Source organism: Balaenoptera musculus, chromosome 3 (assembly GCF_009873245.2).
Source record: "Balaenoptera musculus isolate JJ_BM4_2016_0621 chromosome 3, mBalMus1.pri.v3, whole genome shotgun sequence".
NCBI lineage: Eukaryota > Metazoa > Chordata > Mammalia > Artiodactyla > Balaenopteridae > Balaenoptera > Balaenoptera musculus.
The window spans coordinates 71,493,206-71,516,160 of NC_045787.1; the positions used below are offsets into that span (position 1 = coordinate 71,493,206).

A 22,955-nucleotide genomic window follows, 5' to 3' on the forward strand; every position below is an offset into this window, starting at 1 on the left:
ATTGTGATAGCATTTACGATTTTCTTTTAATGTCAAATTCAAATGAAAATTTTCTATATTTCAGTTAAATAGAGATAAATGTTGCCCTGGTACTGACTGATTTATGATGCTTTTAATACCATACTAATTAAAAATATTTTGTTGTTTAGTTCTCACCAAATCAGAAACAATATTATTATGCCAATTTATTTCAGAAAAAATTGTAATATATGTAGTATACAACTCCTTATTTATAGTGTTATTTGACTTGAAAAATGAAGCACTAGGACTCTACATTCTGACATGTTTCTCCAGGCTGTTTAAAAATACAGCACATTGGGAATTTGGCAAAGTGTTTAGATTTCCTGATATGAAGTTATATTTAAGTAATATTTGTCATAATTAAAAGATACAGTGATATCTTTTGGCTTCTTGGGTATATTCCTATGCAAATGATGAAAGATATGTATTTCTCTGCTGATAGAGTTTTTATATTTTCAAACAATAACTGGCTTTAGATCTGAGGATGTGGGATTTTATTTTTTTGAAACCTAATTAAAGCTACTAAGTAATTAAAAGTCGGGCTGAATGAAATTTGCTCAGCTGCTGTGGTTTTGTGAGCATGCACAGAGCTTGGCAGCCTCCAGCGCCTTGGAGCAGGCCTGGAAAGGAATGTCTTCAATGGGTCTTGACGTGCTGGCTGGTCATGGGGTCATCTTCCCTAAGTGGGAACTGCCGAACCTTTTGCTAGCATTTGTGAATAGCAAAGAACCCAGTGTGCAGAGTTCCCTTAAAGTGAATATGACTAGCTTGTGCGGGGGGAGGGAAAAAAGAGAGCTTTCTTTAGCTTTATTTTTACCCTGCCATTCACATTTCTAACAGTATTGGTGAGATTCTGGCAAATAGTGTCTCTGTCTTTCCCCCCCCCAACCCGCTCCCCCGCTTCTTTCTGTGTTGACAGGGTAGAAACCGAAAGGTTTGTCGTGTATTTTGGGTAAGTGTGCTAGAGAATGTCTTGTTTTTGGTGATTCAACATTTTGCTTTGCAAGTCAATGTTTTGGACAAGGCTGCTGTTCTGCATGACCACCAGTCTTGAGAAAGTTTGCTTGTCCACCTGCCTGTGCATGCTTTGTGTGTCCTTTTATCTTCTAATGATAAGCTTATATGAAGTTTTTTTTTTTTTGTATTAAGAGTTTTAAATTATGAATGCATTTAAGATATCTGATAAAATTTTTGAGAATTTATGTAATTCCATGTTTTGAAGAACTTAAAAATTTTAACTTTCCTGATAGTGTACATATAACCAAGAGAACAATTAGTGTCCTTTGCTTGTGAGATTCTTACTTAACATCTTTTATGAATCTTGTGGTTTAACAAAGAATTCAGAAGCAGGGCGCTCATCTCTTCCATTGGTTTTTGAGTGCATCTAAGCAATTTCTTGCCTACATTCTCTCAGTTGTCGTATAAAGAACTTTGCAAAAATTTGCCTTTTTCCAAAAGGGTAGCACATTAAAAATAAATTCATTTGTTTAATGCTCAGAATGGATTTTTATATTTCACATTCTGATCGTGTTTTTTTTGTCTCTTAGCTTATATGGACATAGGAAATTTTAATTAATTAGAATATCAATGTAAATGAAATATGGGCAAATTTGCTATGAAAATTTGCTATTAAAAATTTTGCTATGAAAAAAATATGACTGCATTAATAATATAAAAAGGATAACTATCTTATTATTTGGATTGTATCTTCTGTGGCCACTAGTATACTAGGTACTGGCTGTCAGATTTCCAAAAGCTGGGGAAGGATGTTAATTCAGATTCTCTATTACACAGGAAGTGTGCTGTCCTTTTTATATATTAATTGTGACTGCATTGTAATTTTGAGGTCTGATCGGCAGTACTTTTTGATTCAATAGAAAGTGACATTTGGAAGGGTTTAGAACAGCTTGCAGGATTGAGAATTCTCAAAGAGTATGCTGGCTTTTAAACCCTCAGAGCCTTACAGTCCTCGTTCCTTTGATCATTCTAATTATAGGCTGAACATAAAAACCAGAAATAAAAAACATCTTGGTTTAATATGTTCTTTTGAGATTTGTATAGGAATTGCTATAGCATGTCACGTATCTCAGATCTATTCTATTCCATTTTTTTTAATGTATGTCACGCATTTTCTTTTGTTTTATTATTTTCTTTTGTTTTATTCTTCTGTTTTTTTTTTTATTTGTAATAAAACAAAAGAAAATGCGTGAGGTTAAAATCAAGGTGAATAGAATCATATTAAAGGTCACAAAATATTTCTAAAATCTAATCACAATTTTATTTTTGGTCAGTGTGTCTTGCTTTTAGTCCAAGCAGTTAACCAACTTGTATTCAGTTAGTATAATCTTATGCAATGAGTTTTTTTTGTTTAAAAGAAATTCAAGTGTATGTAAAGTTAAAACAATTTTATTTAAATTATTTTTAAACTACATGTTACAAATTAACTTTTTCTAAAACTGGAAACAAATCTGTGAATTTGATACTACTTTATAAAATATATTTAAACCTTTGATTAATGTATTTTTAATGTACATATGCAGTGTTTGGTTTCAGTCAAATATGAAAGAACCAATGAATTCAGAAATAGAAGTTCTCCCATAAATGTTACCAGTAAAACGGTTTTGATCTGAAGTGATTTTAATACACTTAAATTCAACTTAAATTTTACCTCCTAATAACCTTCATATTCATTATCTGAAGTGTTGTAAATATTTAAAATAAGACTTCAAAATTCAGAAGTAAGACTATAGGTAGTCTATAATACTTAAAAAGCCTATAAGACTTTTTCCCCTCTGACTTCTCCAGGGTCAACGTGGAAAACCAAGTGCTGAAATCTGGATATACAAGCCGTGACCTAATTATTTTGGAAAATGATGATCCTGGGGGAATTTTTGAATTTTCTCCTGCTTCCAGAGGACCCTATATTATAAAAGTAAGTATGAAAGAAACTTCAATCTATTCTGTACTCACAGCTTCAAAAGAACAATCTCGAAGGATTTAAACTTTTATGGACTTTTTTTTTCCTGTCCTATATATGGTACTTTACTGGCAAGAACACATCACTATTATTGTTATAATCATATAGATAACATATAATGAGGGCCTTCTATATTCTATTCCCTGTTCTAAGCACTTTGTAGTCACAGCCCTTAATCTTCACAATGTGTTAAAGAGGTCTGTGCTCTATTTCACATTTTACAAACGTGAAAAGAGACACATTGGCATTTCTAGCTGAGCCTTAGACGCACTGCTTAAAGTTGTGATGCAAAACCTATTCAGTCCAAAATTCAGGGTGTGTGATTCTTTTGTTTTTTTTAAATACAGTTTTGAAAGGTTACTTTCTGTTTACAGTTAGTACAAAATATTGGCTGTATTCCCCATGCTGTACTATATATCTTTGAGCCTGTCCTACACCCAATAGTTTGTACCTCCTCTCTCCCACCTCTCTATTGCCCCTCCACGCACAGGTAACCACTAGTTTGTTCCTGTATCTGAATCTGCTTTTTTTTTTTTTGTTATATTCACTAGTTTGTTGTACTTTTTAGATTCCACGTATAAGTGATAACACACAGTGTTTGTCTTTCTCTGTCTGACTTACTTCATTCAGCATAATGCCCTCCAAGTCATCCATGTTGCTTCAAATGGCAAAATTTCGTTCTTTTTAATGGCTGAGTAGTATTCCATTGTATATATATCTATATATCTATATATATATGTATATATATATATATACACACCACATCTTCATTCACCTGTTGATGAACACTTAGGTTGCTTTCATATCTTGGCAATTATAAATAATGCTATGAACATTGGGGTGCATGTATCTTTTTGAATTTTGTGGATTTTTTTAAGGAAGGAGAATCTGTAGAGCTCCACATCATCCGTTCCAGGGGAGCTCTTGTTAAGCAGTTTCTACACTACCGAATAGAGCCAAGAGATAGCAATGAATTCTATGGGAACACAGGGGTACTGGAATTTAAACCTGGGGAAAGGGAGATCGTAATCACCTTGCTAACAAGATTGGATGGGATACCAGAGGTATGGGATTTTATTTTTTCTGTGTGCTTTTGTGGAAAGTTGATAGTACCTTGTATATTATGAATATAAATATTTTGAACATTGGCAAGGAGATACAGGAAAGGAAGCGGGCAAGAAAAGATTGAGAAGTGCTTATGTTTGGAAAATTAAAAAAAACAAGCTTAAAAAACAAAGTAAGACTTATTCCAATTTGAATTGTCCATGTTTGTCCTATGTAAAGCAATACCAAACAATCTGAAATGTTCAGTGTGTAATCAGTTTTCATCTCCTTTTAGGTTTATGTATGTTAAACCTTATTTTATGTAGTCTGTATTGACGGAACTTTCAGTGATACAGTTTTGAACTGAAGAAATTTTTCTGTGAAATTACTCTTTTAAAGGAAATAAGTTTTAGTTGTATATTAAGGGAATCAGGTATTGTTCCATTATGTTTGCACACTGTTGCATATGTAGCTTTTACATTAATTTTATTTTATTTACTCTTATTAGTTTAAATGACTAGATCATCAGTGATAAGGTTAAGTCTTCTTACAATTTTAATATAGTATCATGGTTTATCTTTTCCCTTTTTGAATAATGTATACTTATATCTGATGTCTCTCTTAATTGATGGAAGGATGTTAAAAATTAAAAAATATCAGCTTTGTTTTTTCAGTGAGTGGCATGTTTGTGAAAAACTGATTCTTGAATACATATATTCTTATTTCCCCTGAAAATTTCAACTTTATATTTTTCCTAATTTGGCATGTTCATTTTAGTTGGATGAACATTATTGGGTGGTCCTCAGCAGCCATGGTGAATGGAAAAGCAAGTTGGGAAGTGCTACAGTTGTCAACATAACGATTCTAAAAAATGATGATCCTCATGGGATTATAGAATTTGTTTCTGATGATCTAATTGTTACGATAAACGAAAGTAAAGGAGACGATACCTATAGTGGTAATTTATTCTACTTTTTATATTCTATTACTGTTTACTGAAGAAGACATTAGTCATATTTTTAGTTTATTTCTTTAGTAAATAGTTATTTTTAGTTGTCCAACTGCTGAGAAATTATATGTAGTACAGAAATTGGTGTTTTAAAAAATCATATTGCTATTTTTATTTCTTACATAGTATTGTGATGATGACTTCAGTTATATTTTGATTTCAATTAACCATATGTGGTAGAACTCAAACACTCAAAAGAATGAGTTGAGTCAAATAGGAAAAACTAAGAGTTACTGCTAGGGAACTACTGCAGTGGCACGAAATGAGATGTATTGATAGGGTATTTTTAGAGCCGTGTCTTCTGGGTAAGAAAATCACTTTTGAGTATGCAGCTTCCTCTAGCTGCCCTTAACAAATATCCTTATAGGACTTTGTGATAGGTGTACCTAAGTAGTCACCATTCTGCTCCTTTTGCTGAATGACTTTTAAAATCGCAAACTGTGATAGAAAAGATCAAGTCCATTTATTTTATCAATTGTATACCTACAGAGGTAAGACTAGGTTAATTTATATGTATACCTTGAGGCTGGGCTAAGGAAATAATTGGTTTTTATTAAAAAGAGGGCTTATTTTTACTTTTATTTGAACAATTTCTTCACTCATCATTTTAAAATTGTTTAATATATGCTCATATATGTTATACCCATTTGTATTTCACAGCTGTTTATGGTGTAATAAGAAATCGAGGCAACTTTGGTGATGTTAATGTATCATGGGTGGTTAGTCCAGACTTTACGCAAGATGTATTTCCTGTTCAAGGGACTATTTTCTTTGGAGATCAGGAATTTTCAAAAAATATCACCATTTACTCCCTTCCAGATGAGGTAAATGTTACACATATGACTCTTTTTTTGTTTAATAATTATTTTTTAAAATAATTAAACATCTGGTAATTTACTTTGTCATGAGAGTATGTGATAAAGCAGCAGCCCCCAACCTTTTTGGCACCAGGGACCGGTTTTGTGGAAGACAATTTTTCCACTGATGGGGGGGGGCAGGGGGCGGGGGATGGTTCAGACGGTAATGTGAGCGATGGGGAGCGGCCGATGAAGCTTCACTCGCTCACCTGCCGCTCATCTCCTGCTGTGTGGCCCAGTTCCTAACAGGCTGCCGTGGCCCGGGGGTTGGGGACCCCTGTAAAGAACTCATGTGATAATGTCTGACTCTAAGCCAAAATAGAAATATTATTTTTGGTTTCCCTGAAAGCATTTTTAACTCTTAGAACCGATAGTCGCTGGTGACACTGCGTGGTGTCAAATATCAGGGATTCATACTTGTGAGAGAGGTTAATAAGCACTTGGTTTGTACTTAGGCCCTTTGAGGATGAGGGCACCATCTACCAAGTATCCTATGGTGCACCCTCAGAATCAGGACGTTGGACCAGGTGGATGGTGGATTCAGGGTAATGCAGAGAAAGAAGTTAGTAACCATGGGGTGGACCTTTCTGAGGGACACTGTGCTTCGAGTAGGTATGGAAACCTGTCTCCTTTCCTTCACACTTGTGCCTTGAGAGACAAAGTTCCAACACTGTTCCATTTTAGGATCTGGAGAAGACTGGCTTACATGGATGAGAAAGAGAAGCAGTGTCCCCCTGGGGAGCCACATAGGCTCAGATATGTGGGGAGTCTCATCTTGTTAGGACAGGGGAATGAGGTCTTTGTTCTGTACTTCGGTGAAACTTAAGTAAGGTTTGTAAGGGGCCTTTGAGAGCTAGCTGAGCTTTTGTTATGATTATGAATTCTGTTATGTGTCAAAAAGTTATTTTTCTGTTCCATTATTTTTCCTTAAAAACAATATATATCCCATTTTCTTATAGAAATAACTTAAGCTATGTAGTATTTCTGTTTTTAACTTATATAAGGCAAAATTTCTCTATTTCCCTTAAATTTTATAGTGAGTCAAAATAAAGTGACTGTTTGGATGAATGTACATTAAAATTTTGAGGGCTTCTGAGGCCTACTTGAATAATTTAGAGTGGTTTTACCTCAGAAGTAGAAACGAACATGAGTACTGTTATTAATAAAGCTCTTTTTTTAAAAAGATAAAAATAATTTAGGAATATGTAGTGGAATTATTTATACAAATCACCTGACTAAAAGCATGTGTAACATTTTCCAAAAGATTCCAGAGGAAATGGAGGAATTTACCATTATCCTACTTAATGCCACTGGAGGAGCTAAAATAGGAAATAAAACTACTGCAACTCTGAGGATTAGAAGAAATGATGACCCCATTTATTTTGCAGGTGGTATTGCTTTCTTATTTGAGTGAGTTCACATCTTTCTTGAACCGTATAAAAATACTTTTTTTCAATAATTGTTTTAAGTGAACATTTTCAATAAAGCACAATTGTTGCTTGTTTAAATAGGATTTCATAATTTGTTTGGATGATCATTATTCAATCTCTTTGACATTTTAACAAATACTTTAAAGAATCTTCTTCAGGAAAAAGAAAAGAAAATAAGTACTATTTTGTTAGCTTTGTTCTCCTCCCACTTTTAAATTCCAAGGTATTTTCTTTCCATTGTGCAAAAGGGAACACTCTTCCACATAACCTCTTCCAGTACACAGTGTAGCCAGTTCAGGGTCTGCGTATTGTACTTAATGAATGGTTACTTACTATAATTACTATTATTTAATGGACATATAAGTTAACGTATAAATTAAGGTTTCCCCATTTTTGCCACTTTAATGCTTTCTTTAGAACTGTCTTTTCCACCTGAGACATCTTTTAGTTTTATTTGGTATGTAATCTACTGGTATCTAATTCTTTCTTAAATCATTTTTGCAAGCTGTTCAATTTACAACTGTAGGACACTTAAACCTCTTGAGTATTTTTGATTTATATTTTAACCTTCAGTTAACATGTACTTAATGAGTTAGTCCTGTGTTCAGTCTTCTACTAACCCTGTAGAAGAAGTGGCAAAAATAAAACCTAAGATATCTGGGCCTATTCTCAAGGAACTTATGGCCTAAATTTGAAAATAAAGTGTATGAAACAGTAGGCAGAGGATTCCAGATAGTATGTAATTTAATGACAAACTGGGTGTTGAAGACAATGGGTTCTATAGGAGTCAAGGCAAGAGGAAGGCCATTGACTAGAAGTAATCAGAGGAGACCTCTTGTAGACGTTGGGATCAGAGCTGAGTCTTTAAGTAAAGACACAGTGGAGGTCATTTCTTGTAGGGAGCAGGAGGAAACATATGTGATCTGAAAATATGTAGATGGAATCAGAAAAGCTCACACGTTTCTTCTTTTCTTTATGAATATTTCAGAACCTCGTGTAGTGAGGGTTCGGGAAGGTGAGACTGCTGACTTTATAGTTCTCAGAAATGGATCTGTTGATGTTGCCTGCACTGTCCAATATGCTACCATGGATGGGAAGGCTACCGCCAGAGAGGGAGACTTTGTTCCCATTGAAAAAGGAGAAATGCTTGTTTTTGCGGTTGGAAGTAGAGAGCAGAACATATCTGTATTCGTTAATGAAGATGATGTCCCAGAAACAGATGAGTCCTTTTATATAATCCTCTTTAATTCAACAGGTAAATAAATTACATTTATGGTAGATCTGTTGTTTCAGTGCTTTTATGAGATGACATTAAGCACTTAACTGTCACCTGGGATTGTTCAAGAGCAAAATTGTTTATTTCATTGCTTTCTTGAGGGAAGGGCTGAGGAATATATGTGTTGAGACTTCGTGTACCTGGTATACTCTACGTCATTATTCTTAATCTTTTTTCACAATACAGCACACATAGAAAATTATGTTATTATTATATGAGGAATAGAAATCTTTTAGCTAAAGCTACCCTAAGTCTTTTCTAGTCATCCAAAGGCTTAGGGCATCTGTAGTCTCTTCCCTCCTAGCAGGCTGCTGGGCATAGTGGTTGGGAAGCTGCATTCTGTGGGTGACTTGAGCCCAATTGGCTCTACAGCCACAATGCATGACAATTTGCAGGAGGGGAAATTCCATCTTCTCCATGCTATAAATGAAGCAGGATGTTTTGTCCCCATTATATGGGTCCTGAGAATGTTTTCACCCCATCTTTAGTAAATTAGAGGGATTATAGCTTCTTTTGGTATTTATTTTATTCTTTTAAGAGTACATAGAGTTATTTTTTTCCTTAATCTTTTAGAGTAAGTTGAAGACATGATACTCCATCACCCCTGAATACACGAGTGTGTTTTTTCCTATATACTAGGACAGTTTCCTACATAACCACAATGTAACCATTGAAATCAGGTTAACATTAATACAATTATTGCCTCAGACCCCATTCAGATTTCTCCAGTTTAACCAACAATGTCCTTTCTAGCAAAAATGATCCTTTCCTAAATCATGCATTGCATTTAATTGCTGTGTCTCTTTAATCTCTTCAGTCCGGAATAGAGTCTTTCCTTGACTTGTATGACCTTTATAATATAGAAGATTACAGGGCAGTTCTTTTGTTGAATGTCCTTCATTTTGGTTTGTTTGATGTTCCTCATTATTAGATTCAGGCTTTGCATCCTTGGCAGGAATTTCATAGATGCAGTTCTGTGTTCCAATTATATCCCTTCTGTTGGCACATGATTTTGTTTTGTCCCTTTACTGCCATGTTTACTTAGACCACTGTTTAGGTGGTGACTGCCAGGCTTCTCTACTGTACTTTTGTTCCTTTGTAATTAATAAATATTTTGTGGGGGAGATAGTTTATGTAAATATCCTGTTACTCATCAAACTTTCAATTTTTTCATTGATATATTTATCAGTATGGACTCATGATTTCTGTTTAATGCAGTCGGTTATATTTCGCTATCATTTTTCTTTTTTAACATCTTTATTGGAGTATAATTGCTTTACAGTGGTGTGTTAGTTTCCACTTTATAACAAAGTGAATCAGCTATACATATACATGTATCCCCATATCTCCTCCCTCTTGGGTCTCCCTCCCACTCTCCCTATCTCACCCCTCTAGGTGGTCACAAAGCACCGAGCTGCTCTCCCTGTGCTATGTGGCTGCTTCCCATTAGCTATCTGTTTCACATTTGGTAGTGTATATATGTCCATGACACTCTCTCACTTTGTCACAGCTTACCCTTCCCCCTCCCCGTGTCCTCAAGTCCATTCTCCACATCTCTGTCTTTATTCCTGTCCTACCCCTAGGTTCTTCAGAACCATTTTTTTTTTTTTTTTTAGATTCCATATATATATGTGTTAGCATACGGTATTTGTTTTTCTCTTCCTGACTTACTTCACTCTGTATGACAGCCTCTAGGTCCATCCACGTCACTACAAATAACTCAGTTTCGTTTCTTTTCATGGCTGATTTCCATTGTCTATATGTGCCACAACTTCTTTATCCATACATCTGTCAATGGACACTTAGGTTGCTTCCATGTCCTGGCTATTGTAAATAGAGGTGCAATGAACATTGTGGTACATGAATTTTTTTTTTTTTTTTTAAACATCTTTATTGAAGTATAATTGCCTTACAATGGTGTGTTAGCTTCTGCTTTATAACAAAGTGAATCAGTTATACATATACAATATGTTCCCATTTCTCTTCCCTCATGCATCTCCCTCCCTCCCACCCTCCCCATCCCACCCCTCTAGGTGGTCACAAAGCACTGAGCTGATCTCCCTGTGCTACGCGGCTGCTTCCCACTAGTTATCTATTTTACATTTGGTAGTGTATATATGTCCATGGCACTCTCTTACCCTGTCACATCTCACCCCACCCCCTCCCCATATCTTCAAGTCCATTCTCTAGTAGGTCTGTGTCTTTATTCCCATCTTGCCACTAGGTTCTTCATGGCCTTTTTTTTTTCCCTTAGATTCCGTATATATGTGTTAGCATACTGTATTTGTTTTTCTCTTTCTGACTTACTTCACTCTGTATGACAGACTCTAACTCCATCCACCTCATTACAAATACCTCCATTTCATTTCTTTTTATGGCTGAGTAATATTCCATTGTATATATGTGCCACATCTTCTTTATCCATTCATCTGTCGATGGACATTTAGCTTGCTTCCGTGTCTTGGCTATTGTAAATAGAGCTGCAATGAACATTGTGGTACATGACTCTTTTTGACCTATGGTTTTCTCAGGGTATATGCCCAGTATTGGGATTGCTGGGTTGTATGGTAGTTCTATTTGTAGTTTTTTAAGGAACCTCCATACTGTTCTCCATAGTGGCTGTATCAATTTACATTCCCACCAACAGTGCAAGAGTGTTCCCTTTCCTCCACACCCTCTCCAGCATTTATTGTTTCTAGATTTTTTGATGATGGCCATTCTGACCGGTGTGAGATGATATCTCATTGTAGTTTTGATTTGCATTTCTCTAATGATTAATGATGTTGAGCATTCTTTCATGTGTCTGTAGGCCATCTGTATATCTTCTTTGGAGAAATGTCTATTTAGGTCTTCTGCCCATTTTTGGATTGGGTTGTTGGTTTTTTTGTTATTGAGCTGCATGAGCTGCTTGTAAATCTTGGAGATTAATCCTTTGTCAGTTGCTTCATTTGCAAATATTTTCTCCCATTCTGATGGTTGTCTTTTGGTCTTGTTTATGGTTTCCTTTGCTGTGCAAAAGCTTTTAAGTTTCATTAGGTCCCATTTGTTTATTTGTGTTCTTATTTCCATTTCTCTGGGAGCTGGGTCAAAAAGAATCTTGCTGTGATGTATGTCATAGAGTGTTCTGCCTATGTTTTCCTCTAAGAGTTTGATAGTGTCTGGCTTTACACTTAGGTCTTTAATCCATTTTGAGTTTATTTTTCTGTATGATATTAGGAAGTGTTCTAATTTCATTCTTTTACATGTAACTGTCCATTTTTCCCAGCACCACTTATTGAAGAGGCTGTCTTCTCTCCATTGTATATTCTTGCCTCCTTTATCAAAAATAAGGTGACCATAGGTGTGTGGGTTTATCTCTGGGCTTTCTATCCTGTTCCATTGATCTATATTTCTGTTTTTGTGCCAGTACCTTACTGTCTTGATTTCTGTAGCTTTGTTGTATAGTCTGAAGTCAGGGAGCCTGATTCCTCCAGCTCCATTTTTCTTTCTCAAGATTGCTTTGGCTATTCGGGGTCTTTTGTGTTTCCATACAAATTGTGAAATTTTTTGTTCTAGTTCTGTGAAAAATGCCATTGGTAGTTTGATAGGGATTGCATTGAATCTGTAGATTGCTTTGGGTAGTATAATCATTTTCACAATGTTGATTCTTCAATCGAAGAACATGGTATATCTCTCGATCTGTTTGTATCATCTTTAATTTCTTTCATCAGTGTCTTACAGTTTTCTGCATACAGGTCTTTTGTCTCCTTAGGTAGGTTTATTGCTAGGTATTTTATTCTTTTTGTTGCAGTAGTAAATGGGAGTGTTTCCTTAATTCCTCTTTCAGATTTTTCATCATCATTAGTGTATGGGAATGCAAGAGATTTCTGTGCATTAATTTTGTATCCTGCTACTTTACCAGATTCATTGATTAGCTCTAGTAGTTTTCTGGTAGCATCTTTAGGATTCTCTATGTATAGTATCATATCATCTGCAAACAGTGACAGCTTTACTTCTTCTTTTCTGATTTGGATTCCTTTTATTTCTTTTTCTTCTCTGATTGCTGTGGCTAAAACTTCCAAAACTATGTTGAATAATAGTGGTGAGAGTGGACAACCTTGTCTTGTTCTTGATCTTAGAGGAAATGGTTTCAGTTTTTCACCATTGAGAACGATGTTGGCTGTGGGTTTGTCATATATGGCCTTTATTATGTTGAAGTAAGTTCCCTCTATGCCTACTTTCTGGAGGGTTTTTATCATAAATGCGTGTTGAATTTTGTCGAAAGCTTTTTCTGCATCTATTGAGATGATCGTATGGTTTTTCTCCTTCAGTTGGTTGATATGGTTTATCACATTGAGTGATTTGTGATTATTGAAGAATCCTTGCATCCCTGGGATAAACCCCACTTGATCATGGTGTATGATCCTTTTAATGTGCTGTTGGATTCTGTTTGCTAGTATTTTGTTGAGGATTTTTGCATCTATGTTCATCAGTGCTATTGGCCTGTAGTTTTCTTTCTTTGTGATGTCTTTGTCTGGTTTTGGTATCAGGGCGATGGTGGCCTCGTAGAATGAGTTTGGGAGTGTTCCTCCCTCTGCTATATTTTGGAAAAGTTTGAGAAGGATAGGTGTTAGCTCTTCTCTAAATGTTTGATAGAATTTGCCTGTGAAACCATCAGGTCCTAAGCTTTTCTTTGCTGAATATTTTTAATCACAGTTTCAATTTCAGTGCTTGTGACTGGTCTCTTTATATTTTCTATTTCTTCCTGGTTCAGTTTTGGAAGATTGTGCTTTTCTAAGAATTTGCCCATTTCTTCCAGGTTGTCCATTTTATTGGCATAGAGTTGCTTGTAGTAATGTCTCATGATTCTTTGTATTTCTGCAGTGTCAGTTGTTACTGCTCCTTTTTCATTTCTAATTCTATTGATTTGAGTCTTCTCCCTTTTTTTCTTGATGAGTCTGGCTAATGGTTTATCAATTTTGTTTATCCTCTCAAAGAATCAGCGTTTTGTTTTATTGGTCTTTGCTACTGTTTTCTTCATTTCTTTTTCATTTATTTCTGATCTGATCTTTATGATTTCTTTCCTTCTGCTAACTTTGGGGTTTTTTTTTGTTCTTCTTTCTCTAATTGCTTTAGGTGTAAGGTTAGGTTGTTTATTTGAGATGTTTCTTGTTTCTTGAGGTAGGATTGTATTGGTATAAACTTCCCTCTTAGAACTGCTTTTGCTGCATCCCATAGGTTTTTGGGTCATCGTGTTTTCATTGTCATTTGTTTCTATGTATTTTTTTGATTTCTTCTTTGATTTCTTCAGTGATCTCTTGGTTATTTAATAGTGTATTGTTTAGCCTCCATGTGTTTGTATTTTTTACAGATTTTTTTCCAATAATTGGTATCTATTCTCATAGCGTTGTGGTCGGAAAAGATACTTGATACGATTTCAATTTTCTTAAATTTACCAAGGCTTGATTTGTGACCCAAGATATGATCTGTCCTGGAGAATGTTCCATGAGCACTTGAGAAGAAAGTGTATTCTGTTGTTTTTTGGATGGAATGTCCTATAAATATCAATTAAGTACATCTCATTTAAAGTATCATTTAAAGCTTGTGTTTCCTTATGTATTTTCAATTTGGATGATCTGTCCATTGGTGAAGGTGGGGTGTTAACGTCCCCTACTATGGTTGTGTTACTGTTGATTTCCCCTTTTACAGCTGTTAGCATTTGCTTTATGTATTGAGGTACTCCTGTATTGGGTTCATAAATATTTACAACTGTTATGTCTTCTTCTTGGATTGATCTCTTGATCATTATTTAGTGTCCTTCTTTGTCTCTTGTAATAATCTTTAAGTCTATTTTGTCTGATATGAGAATTGCTACTCCATCTTTCTTTTGATTTCCATTTGCATGGAATACCTTTTTCCATCCCCTCACTTTCAGTCTGTTTGTGTCCCTAGGTCTGAAGTGGGTCTCTTGTAGACAGCATATATACGGGTCTTGTTTTTGTATCCATTCAGTCAGTCTGTGTGTTTTGGTTGGAGCATTTAATCCATTTACATTTAAGGTAGGTATCGATATGTATGTTCCTATTTCCATTTTCTTAATTATTTTTGGTTTGTTATTGTAGGTCTTTTCCTTCTCTTTTGTTTCCTGCCTAGAGAAGTTCCTTTAGCACTTGTTGTAAAACTGGTTTGGTGGTGCTGAATTCTCTTAGCTTTTGCTTGTTTGTCTGTAAAAGTTTTAATTTCTTCTTTGAATCTGAATGAGATCCTTGCTGGGAAGAGTAATCTTGGTTGTAGGTTTTTCCCTTTGATCACTTTAAATATGTCCTGCCACTCCCTTGTGGCTTGCAGAGTTTCTGCTGAAAGATCATCTGTTAACATTATGGGGATTCCCTTGTATGTTATTTGTTGTTTTTCCCTTGCTGCTTTTAATATTTTTTCTTTGTATTTAATTTTTGATAGTTTGATTAGTATGTGTGTTAGCATGTTTCTCCTTGGATTTATCCATATGGGACTCTCTGCGCTTCCTGGACTTGATTGACTATTTCCTTTCCCATATTAGCGAAATTTTCAACTATAATCTCTTCAAATATTTTCTCAGTCCCTTTCTTTGTCTCTCCTTCTTGTGGGACCCCTAGAATTCGAATGTTGGTGCATTTAATGTTGTCCCAGAGGTCTCTGAGACTGTCCTCAATTCTTTTCATTCTTTTTTCTTTATTCTGCTCTGTGGTAGTTATTTCCACTATTTTATCTTCCAGGTCACTTATCCGTTCTTCTGCCTCAGTTATTCTGCTATTGATTCCTTCTAGAGAATTTTTAATTTCATTTATTATGTTGTTCATCATTGTTTGCTCTTTAGTTCTTCTAGGTCCTTGTTAAACGTTTGTTTTTTCTCCATTCTATTTCCAAGATTTTGAATCATCTTTACTATCATTACTCTGAATTCTTTTTCAGGTAGACTGCCTATTTCCTCTTCATTTGTTTGGTCTGGTGGGTTTTTATCTTGCTCCTTCATCTGCTGTGTGTTTCTCTGTCTTCTCATTTTGCTTAGCTTACTGAGTTTGGGGTCTCCTTTTCACATGCTGCAGGTTTGTAGTTCCTGTTGTTTTTGGTGTCTGCCCCCAATGGCTAAGGTTGGTTCTGTAGGTTGTGTAGGCTTCGTGGTGGAGGGGACTGGTGCCTGTGTTCTGGTAGATGAGGCTGGATCTTGTCTTTCTGGTGGGCAGGACCATGTCCGGTGGTGTGTTTTGGGGTGTCTGTGACCTTATTATGATTTTAGGCAGCCTCTCTGCTAATGGGTGGGGTTGTGTTCCTGTCTTGCTAGTTGTTTGGCATAGGGTGTCCAGCACTGTAGCTTGCTGTTCGTGGAGTGGAGCTGGGTCTTAGTGTTGAGATGGAGCTCTCTGGGAGAGCTTTAGCCACTTGATATTACATGGAGCTGGGAGGTCTCTGGTGGACCAATATCCTTAACTTGGCTCTCCCACCTCAGAGGCCCAGGTTTGACACCTGGCCAGAGCACCAAGACCCTGTCAGCCACACGGCTCAGAAGAAAAGGGAGAAAAAAAAGAAAGAAAAAATAAATAAAAAGAAAGTTATTAAAATAAAAAATAATAAAAATGATAAATAAAAAATTATTAAAAATAAAAAAATTTAAAAAGTAATTAAAAAAAGAAAAAAGAAAGAAAGAAGAGAGCAACCAAAGCAAAAAACAAATCCACCAATGATAACAAGCGCTAAGAACTATACTAAAAAAAAAAAAAAAAAAGGACAGATGGAACCCTAGGAGAAATGGTAAAAGCAAAGCTATACAGACAAAATCACACAAAGAAGCATATACATACATACTCACAAAAAGAGAAAAAGGAAAAAAAAAATCTTCTGTGAAGTGTGAGGTCTTCTGCCAGCGTTCAGTAGGTGTTCTGTAGGAGTTGTTCCACATGTAGATGTATTTCTGATGTATTTGTGGGGAAGAAGGTGATCTCCACTTGATACTTCTCCACCATCTTGAAGTTGTCTCAGGAAATTTATTGCAGATGACCTCATCATCTGAGGGGCTCACACGCCGCCGCGGTGACTACCTTCGCCTGCCGTCCAGTACCCTTCATGGTGACCGCAGCCGCCACCGCCGAGCAACTGACACTAACAACTAACTAGTCGCCCTATTTTGCTATCATTATTTACTTTGATGGTCAAATTGTCCCAGATTTGGCCAGTGGTAGCCTGTTCAAGATGACTTCTTTGTCTGTGTGACCTGTCCCTATTATTCTGTGAGCATTTTCTTACTTCCTGGAACAGCAAGCTATTCCAGACTCATCTTATACTTTCCCTGTCAGAACCTCGAAATGAGTCATTTTTTCAAGAAGCCCTGACTCCTCTTAGTGAGGAATGTTATTTATTTATTTATTTATTTTATTATTATTATTATTTTTTGGCTGCGTTGGGTCTTTGTTGCTGCGTGGAGGCTTTCTCTAGTTGTGGTGAGCAGGGGCTACTGTTTGTTGCAGTGCACGGGCTTCTCATTGCGGTGGCTTCTCTTGTTGCGGAGCATGGGCTCTTGGCGTGCAGGCCTCAGTAGTTGTGGCTCATGGGCTCTAGAGGAAGGGCTCAGTAGTTGTGGTGCACAGGCTCAGTAGTTGTGGCTCACAGGCTCTAGAGCACAGGCTCAGTAGTTGTGGTGCATGGGCTTAGTTGCTCCGCGGCATGTGGCATCTTCCCAGACCAGGGCTTGAACCCATGTCCCCTGCATTGGTAGGTGGATTTTTAACCACTGCACTACCAGGGAAAGCCCAAGAATGTTATGTAGAAACCAGGACCTTGGCACTAGGTATGCTAATTATTATTGAGTTTATGGTCCTCCTAGGCCCTCTTACAGAGATAGGGAATATATGTATGTATGTATGAATTTATGTATATAGAACATCTGTAGTTCTGTACCCAACTGTATACATTGAAGACCATTAGTTCACCTAGGGTCTCCATTTCTATCCAATATCACAAGTTTCATTCTAGTTTTCATATTTATCCCTTCCTCCCCTGGTAATGAGAAATCCAGTTCCCATTATCTTTAATATCAATATATTTACTTATTTGATTAATTCACCCTGTGTGTAACCACTTTCCCATTGCTTCGTTTACCTTCTTCCCACAATGAGACTGCTTTTCTTACTGCAGTAGCGTTCTAGCTTCCTGCTCTAGGCCAACCCCCTACCCTCATGTGGATGCCCTCCCACTCCACTCAGACTCCAACATCGAACCCCAAGCTTTTCTCTGTTGGAGATGCCCTCCTTACCCTGCGTGAGCTCTAACCTTGTGTTGGGTCACTGTGGTGTCCTATCCCTAACTCACAGTGTGCATGCCTATGTTGTGCTCTACCTCTTAGACTGAAATATTCAGAAAGAAGAAGAGGAAAAGAAAGAGATCACTTAATTTTTGTTTGTGCTGTGTCTATCATTCCCCCTATTCCTTTGTCTCTCTCCATTTGTGTCTTTCTTCCTATTCCCCTTCCTCTCCATTATTTTCAGTACCACCTATGACATGCTGCATAACAAATGCACATGATAGCAGAACCCTGCCAAAATTAGGCGTTCTTGTTTTTATTTGTTTTTGTTAGATTTTATGATATATTTTAAGTTATTTTATTACTCCGTAATGTCAGGATTTTCCATACAGTTATTTACTGTCTGTTTTTATGTTTTTTTTCCTCTTTCCATTTGCTAATTATCAAGTAAGGTTGAGTACAATTGTATATTTATATAAATTATTTTTAATGTGCTGGTTTGCCACATATTTCCATTTCTCTAATTTTAGTTTTAGGTGTTGTCCTTGTCTAATTTTCAAAGTTTTATTTGTATCAGTTCAGCGAACTTTGATAAATACCAATGACTGAGCATCTACCCTGCTAGGGGATGAAATTGATTAAGAAGCATTTGTCCAAGGACTTAACAGTAATATTTTGTGTGTGTGTGTGTGTGCCTGAGTGTGTGTACTTGTCAGTGTGTGTGTGTGTATTAATATAAGATGATAATCGCTATGCCAGATTGACAAAGTGTGAAGTGCTGTAGGGACACAGTGGAGGATGCACTTAACTTGGGAATTCAAGGAAGAATTCCCGGAAGAGTTGTTGCTTGAGCTGGGTCCTGAGGAGTGAAAAGAGGTGAATAAAGGTTAGGAAGCCTTTTGTTCACAGAGGGAACAGCTCCAGTAAGAGAAAAAGCTATGGACCTCAGGGTAGTGATGAGAAGAGAGGTAATTTATTGGCTGTAATGGTGCTAACATGCTGTGGAAACAATTGGAGTAGAAAGGAATCAAGTTCAACACCATAAAGATTGCTTTGTTCTGTGTATGACCAGACCAGACTCTGCTGCCTAAAGGCGATCTAAAGGGAAATATTGGGTTGCCCAAAAGGTTCGTTTGGGTTTTTCCGTAAGATGTTATGGAAAAACCCGAATGAACTTTTTGGCCAATCCAATATTTAAACCAGTGATTCTAATTAATATACCTTATGGGGTAATCCTTTCATTAATTTTTATGAAATGAAAGAATCTACCTCAAAATGTTGAAATTTGATAAAGCTATGTTTTTAATTTCTAATTAAACTATTGAGGTGATATTCCTATTGCAAAGAAAAATATCATGTATGTTTTTCAGTAAAGTAGTTCTTCTGTAATTAAACATTTCTTCAGAGACAGGTCACATTAAACTTATTTAGGCATCTCTTTCATTTATTTATGACCTTCAATGAGGAAATTCTTTCTGGAATTTGAACCTTATTTTAAACTGTTTCTTAGTTTAAAAATACAAATTTAACAATAAGTTAATTACTTTTTTGTTATTTTGACTTTTCCATTTTTAATTTAGGTGATACAGTAGTATATCAATTTGGAATAGCTACAGTGGTAATTGAAGCTAATGATGACCCAAATGGTATTTTTTCCTTGGAGCCCATAGACAAAGCAGTAGAAGAAGGAAAGACTAATTCATTTTGGTAAGCATATTTGGACAAGGCAAATTCAAAATTGGTTAAAATAAAATAAAATCTTTACGTATGCAAAAATTTGAAACATTGTTAATCTTTCAAAATTAAAAAAATGGTTAAGAATGGAATTTCAAAGTTGGTAGTCTGAATGAATTGTAAACTTTGTTCATGCTGTTTCCACTTGTTTAAAAAAAAACCCTGACACTTTAGATGGAAAGCAGAAAATACTCTCCCCACCCTCCTTTACCCCACTTCTGTTCCTCGTCAGGACTGAGAGACTTCAGTTATCCAAGGTCTTCTGGAATTCTTCTTTCAAATGATATGTGACTACCCTCACCCTAGGCTTTGCTTTTGAAGAACTTTTGCCAATTCTCATCTAAATATTTTTCGATTGGATTTATCTTAGAATTTATCTTTCAGTTTGGACTTCGAAGATTATGATTTTTAAGACGGCTTCTTTTTATTATTTAAAGTTCTACTTCATTCTTCCTTTTCCATGAGATTCTTCATGGTTGCTCAGTAAGAACTGGCTGGCTGGTTTATATTAAAGATGATAAATAGACAAAGTGTATTTCTGAGATAATACAGAAAGTTCTCAGTAGATTTAGACTCACTACTTATACATTTTTCATAAAAAATAATTTTCTTTAATTTGTTATACAGGATTTGGAGGCACCGAGGACACTTTGGCAATGTTTCTGTGGCTTGGCAGCTATTTCAGAATGATTCTGTTTTGCAGCCTGGACAAGAGTTCTATGAAACTTCAGGCACTGTTAACTTTATGGATGGAGAAGGAGCCAAACCAATAATTCTCCATGCTTTTCCAGACAAAATTCCTGAATTCAATGAGTTTTATATTTTAAAGCTTGTAAACATTTCAGGTGCTGTGTTTTCTCATCTATTTTATTTTACCACCAAAATTTACTATTTTATGCTGGAATAATTAGAGCTGTATAGAAAATACAGTTAAATGAAGTTTTATGGATGGAGACATATCCATCCTCAAACTTGTAAATAGATTTTTTTCCACACCAAATAGAGTATCTCAAACAAAACATTAATGGTAGTTAGGAAGTACAGATTCATGGTAGCTTAAAGTTGGTCTTCGTACCATAATTTTAATAATCAATTTTCCCATCACTTTTGGTTTTAAGCATGGGAATTAAACCTTTCTAGTTAGTATCCTCTTTTCAGGCTCCACTTGTTGTTAATGAAATTATACTGAACCAGAATACCCTTGAAAATGTGGTGAAAGCCATATGGTGACACTATTGTTCATTGATTAACAAGTAAATTACTTAATGAGAAGTTTGCTAAACAAATTCTTTTTGTCTTCATCTTGTACTAGAAACTACTCCCAATTCTGCTTTTTCATTCCTTATAAATTATCTTATTACAGGTGGGTCCCCAGGTCCTGGGGGCCAACTAGCAGGAACCAACCTCCAGGTGACAGTCATGATTCCATTCAATGATGATCCCTTTGGAGTTTTTATCTTGGATCCAGAGTGCCTAGAGAGAGAAGTGGCAGAAGATGTCCTCTCAGAAGATGATATGTCTTATATCACCAACTTTACCATTCTGAGGCAGCAGGGTGTCTTCTGTGATGTACGAGTAGGCTGGGAAATACTGTCTAGTGAGTTCACTGCTGGTTTGCCTCCAATGATAGATTTTTTGCTGGCTGGAATTTTTCCCAGCACTGTGCATTCACAACCGCACATGAGGCGTCACCATAGTGGAACAGATGCTTTGTACTTCAGTGGGCTAGAGGGTGCATTTGGAACTGTTAATCCAAAATACCATCCCTCAAGGAACAACTCAATTGCCAACTTTACATTTTCAGCTTGGGTAATGCCCAATGCCAATACGAATGGATTTGTTATAGCAAAGGATGATGGTAACGGAAGCATCTACTATGGGGTAAAAATTCAAACAAATGAATCCCACGTGACACTTTCCCTTCATTACAAAACTCTGGGTTCCAATGCTACATATATCGCCAAGACAACAGTCATGAAATACTTAGAAGAAAATGTTTGGTTGCATCTTCTAATTATCCTCGATGATGGTATAATTGAATTCTACCTTGATGGAAATGCAATGCCCAGAGGAATCAAGAGTCTAAAAGGAGAAGCCATTACTGATGGTGAGTGTTATCTTTACAATTAGGACCCTGAATTTTGAGTTTTTAAAAATTTTGACTTCTTAAAAAGGCTAGTGGGTATTTAAAAATCTGCTTGTGTATTGGTTTATTTTTTTTAAATAAAACTACATGTCTACCAAGACCATAAGTTCTATGCTGAGTGTTGCAGAAATGAATCAGGCAGAGTCTCTGCCCTTAAAGTACCTGAAATAGGCTCTGGGAGAGAGGTGTGCAAACAGATCACTTCAACACATTGTAGGAAGAAAGAAAAAATTAATAAGGAAGAAAGAAAAAAATTCTTGTGATGGTAGGAGGGATGGGTGTGATATTCCAGGTAGAAAAGAGAACAAAAGTGTAGAAGTGTGAAGCAGAGTATTGTATCTGGAGAACTGCTGTCAGCTCAGTGTTCTGGAGGTAAAGGGTGGTGGAGATAAGGTTAAAGAGGAATCAAAAGAAAATCATATTGAACAATCCAGCAATTACAGGGGTTTATAGTATCAGGAGTTAAATTGATGAATTCTATGGTGTGCTTTAAAGAGAGAATCCTTGTCTTTAAGCTGAATTATGTGCTGTTTCCTTGAGAAACACACTTGTGTGCATGTTTATGTACAAATATCAGTTATCTCTGTTATAATCACCAGTTCCCTCCCAGCGCCTCTATCCTATAATTTGATTCTGTTTTTTTATTTAGTAGGAAAGTAGAGCAGAGCTTATATGGTTATATCTTAACAGAATATTTTCCTTCTGAACCTCCTGCATTAGATATCTGGTTGTATTTTTTCTTTCCTAGTAGGAAAAAAGATGGGCAAAAGAACAAGATACACACAGTACTGATTTCAACCTGAAGAACTGTGCTTACAACAATCTGTGGCATTAAATTATTAATCTTTTGATTGTGTGAATATATGCATATGTCTGTTAACATTGATGTTAACATCAATTTTTTTGACATGATGTTAACCACTGTGATGACATGGTGGTAGAATGGGAAAGACTGGGGAAAGTAAGAGCTGGTGTTTATATAGCTTACTGCAAAGAACATATATTGTCTATGTAATTTGTAGCTTAGAAATAAAGTTGAAAAGGTATATATATATTTTTAGGTTATTAATGAAATATAGGATATTTTGTGTACATTATAAAATATATAAAAGTGTATAGAGGTGTACAGGTAGATGAATTTTTAAAAATTTTAAATTCATCAGTTTCAGCACTCCATGTAACCAGCCCCCAGATCAAGAAACAGTGTT

General features: G+C 35.9%; 1 protein-coding gene across 1 annotated transcript in view; it reads left to right on the top strand.

Annotated features, from left to right (window-relative positions):
- The window catches only part of ADGRV1 (adhesion G protein-coupled receptor V1), a 530,561-nt gene that overhangs the window by 35,096 nt on the left and 472,510 nt on the right, over positions 1-22,955 (top strand). The window contains 9 exon segments of the mRNA XM_036847274.1: positions 2,827-2,953; positions 3,877-4,062; positions 4,820-5,000; positions 5,712-5,875; positions 7,173-7,296; positions 8,327-8,593; positions 19,448-19,574; positions 20,229-20,446; positions 20,965-21,708. Coding sequence (XP_036703169.1) covers positions 2,827-2,953; positions 3,877-4,062; positions 4,820-5,000; positions 5,712-5,875; positions 7,173-7,296; positions 8,327-8,593; positions 19,448-19,574; positions 20,229-20,446; positions 20,965-21,708 — 2,138 coding nt within the window.